The sequence below is a fragment of the Prosopis cineraria genome, unplaced genomic scaffold, assembly GCF_029017545.1.
Source record: "Prosopis cineraria cultivar Desert tree isolate PC_DT_omini unplaced genomic scaffold, ASM2901754v1 PC13, whole genome shotgun sequence".
Taxonomy (NCBI): domain Eukaryota; kingdom Viridiplantae; phylum Streptophyta; class Magnoliopsida; order Fabales; family Fabaceae; genus Prosopis; species Prosopis cineraria.
Window position 1 is genome coordinate 3,294,736 of NW_026555344.1, and position 2,942 is coordinate 3,297,677.

General features: G+C 39.9%; 1 protein-coding gene across 1 annotated transcript; it reads right to left on the bottom strand.

Moving 5' to 3' along the window:
- Positions 1-358: 358 nt before the first annotated feature.
- Positions 359-2,163, bottom strand: LOC129291321 (NAC domain-containing protein 43-like). The gene is made up of 3 exons (XM_054928610.1): positions 1,818-2,163; positions 1,425-1,702; positions 359-1,296 (listed from the first exon to the last, which is right to left on the bottom strand). Exons 1-3 carry the CDS (start codon positions 1,999-2,001, stop codon positions 514-516), a joined length of 1,245 nt encoding a protein of 414 aa, XP_054784585.1. The 5' UTR covers positions 2,002-2,163; the 3' UTR covers positions 359-513.
- Positions 2,164-2,942: the final 779 nt, after the last annotated feature.

A 2,942-nucleotide genomic window follows, 5' to 3' on the forward strand; every position in this document is an offset into this window, starting at 1 on the left:
TCCATGAAGAGCACATTATCATTAGCACCATGACCTTATTATCATCACCATCATCATCACCTTTCAACATATTAAAAAAAAAAATTGCCACACACACCCTTGTAATTATTGCGCTTATCTCACAAGCTATAGTCAGTTTCTGGGTGCATATCTTTCTCTGATATACACTCACCAAGAACCCCAAAAAGGTTAATGAATGGTGGACATCGTGATTAAGCAAAGACCCTGTTTGACACACATGACAGTGCCACTCCATCTGAAAAATTACAATATAATTAAGAATAAAATCATTATAAGCTATGTTTCGTTTTAATTCTGATTGGCCACTTTTTTCATCATTCATGTAGGAACCAAGACATTCTAAGTAACTCCATTGAAGCACTAATTAATGAGCATGATCACATTGTTGGAGATGATAATCATCTTCTGACGTGAAGAACTAGAAACATGATCATCTATATGTATATATATTCTCATCATTTATTCTAGTTATATCTGGCATGGTAGGGACTGCTACACTGATGATGTGTTGGACACGTGGCATAGTGGTTCGGAGCCTGACACTAACGATGATGCGGATCGGGCAAAGTCCCAGAGGTCAATCTCGCTGGTGTAATCGTAATTAGCTCCACTGTTGAGGGCTGATGATGATGATATTATTGACGAAAGTGAGGAAGGTCGTAGGGTCGGAAGTTGCCGATCGTAGCCCGAGATGGGGTCTCCGGCGGTATTGAAGCAAGGCAGGCTCCGGGAAGTCTCTGTTTGGCCATTAAGCTGCGAAGCTACAAGCCGATCCAGTGCTGCCCAGTTGGTGATAAGGCCGGCATTAACTGACGAAGCTGCCGATTCTGTTTGATGATGAACAAAGCTGCGGTCGCCGCCACCATAAGCCGCTTCCATAATAGGGTGGTACCCGGTGTTGTTGTTGGTAGATGTTGGGCTTTCTAAGCGAGGAAGCTTCGAGAACCTGTCATGGTGGAAGTAGCCATTGTTGTTGTTGGTGGTGGTGATGACAGTGTCGTCAAACCGTTTGGTGATTCTTCTGTTGGTAGTGGGGTCGTTATGTTCTTCTTCCTTGCAACAGTTTCTTCCCATTTGCTCGAGTATTTGTTCCAAAGCTCCCTCGTCGTCGTCACAAGCATCGAAAATGGAGTCGTGGTTGTGGCTTCTCATGGTTTCCTCTGCAATGGACGAAGCCAGGGGGCTCTCTAGGGTTTTGAGATGGTTCTTCTTCTTGAATATCCTGCACACCACCCACCCCTCTTCCTGTCCTCCATCTCCCATTACATTCGTGACCTGAGTTTTTCCAACATAGATACACACAAATTTAATTAACATCTGTCTTCTCTTGTTAAACAATTATAGAAGGAGAAAGAACACCGCCATCATGATTTGAACATTCTCGATTTAGAGTGAACACTCACAATGCTGGTCTCGGTGCTGGTGTTGTTATCTTCGAGCCTATACTCATGCATGATCCAATCAGACTTTTGGCCGTGAGGGGCACGTCCTTTGTAGAAAACAAGGGTCTTCCTCATCCCGATCCTCTTCCCGTTGCCGTATATCACCTTGTCCCGCCCGGTCGCCTTCCAGAATCCGGCAGCGGTGGCCCGGTTCGTTCGAGTTCCGGTGGGATACTTCTTGTCTTTGTGGCTGAAGAAGTACCAATCGTTCTGTGGGGTGGTTCCTATTTTGCACTTCTCTGAAACCCAATAGCAACGTCTTAAATAATTAGCGCACTATTATCAGGATGAAAGATGGAAGAACGTCAACGAAGAAACCAAAAGGCTATGCATATATCTCTAGCTATGAATCACCTTGTATATCCCAGGGTTCGAGCTTGTTGAGATCGACGTCGCGAATGACGTCGAGGTCGATCTGCTCGTAGCAGACCTTCTTCCTGAGGTAGTACTGCAATAGCTCCTCTTCAGTGGGATGGAAACGGAAGCCAGGAGGTACCTGGGACTGTCCATTCACAGAGATGCTCATGTTCTCCTGCATTCAGATGGATAATAACTGAAGCAGACGAGAAAATATTTTCAGGTTTTCGTCCTAGCTACAGCTTGTGGTTCCAATTCGAAGGTTTTCTCCACGACCAAGCGCAGAGAGAACACTTTTAGAGACTAAGAGAAGAGAGGGGATCGGAGGAGAGATAAGGGAGAGATGGTGTACTGGAATGAGTATGTAAAGAATCACTATATATATATATATATGACGCGTGGGCCTGAAATAAACGACCAAAATAAATACCTCTGGAGAAATTCCATGGGAGAACAACAGCTATGTTCCAGAACAAAGAATTAATATCAGTTAAGTCCTTAATAACTCTTTTTAAAAAGAAAGTTAAAACTATCAAATCCAAATTATTATAAAGTCAAAAGTTTTAATTACAGATAAATATTTAAATATAAATATAATTTTTAGATTGCAACAAACATTTTTGTTTGTAACTATTTAAATTTATATTTATAATTTATTTTGTAAAAAATTAGTTGGGGACTTAAATGATATTAATTTACTGTTTTTGGGACCTAATTGTCATTCCAAATTCTAAATATACATGTGATTTGATTTGGTTTTCTTTTTCGTTTTCTTTTCAAGAGAAATAATATATAGGTTAAATTCTAAAGAAATTTGAATAAAAAAAAGTGTAGGGAAAAAGTGAAAGGGAAATGTTGGTGTAGCAGGAAAGAAAGGGGATGAAAGTAAAAGAGAACGTGTGTGAATGGGGGAACATTGTAGTTGATAAAATGAAAAAGGGAAATTTCAATAAAGACCATTGACTGCATTTATTTAAATTTAAAGCCCATAAATTTTGAAATTTTACTAAAATTCAAAGATACTGATTTGATATTAAAATTTTTGAGAAAAATGATAAAATTATCCTTCATTTAAATTAATATCAAAACCGCCATACTTCACTTAGCTTGTTAATTGTTCTA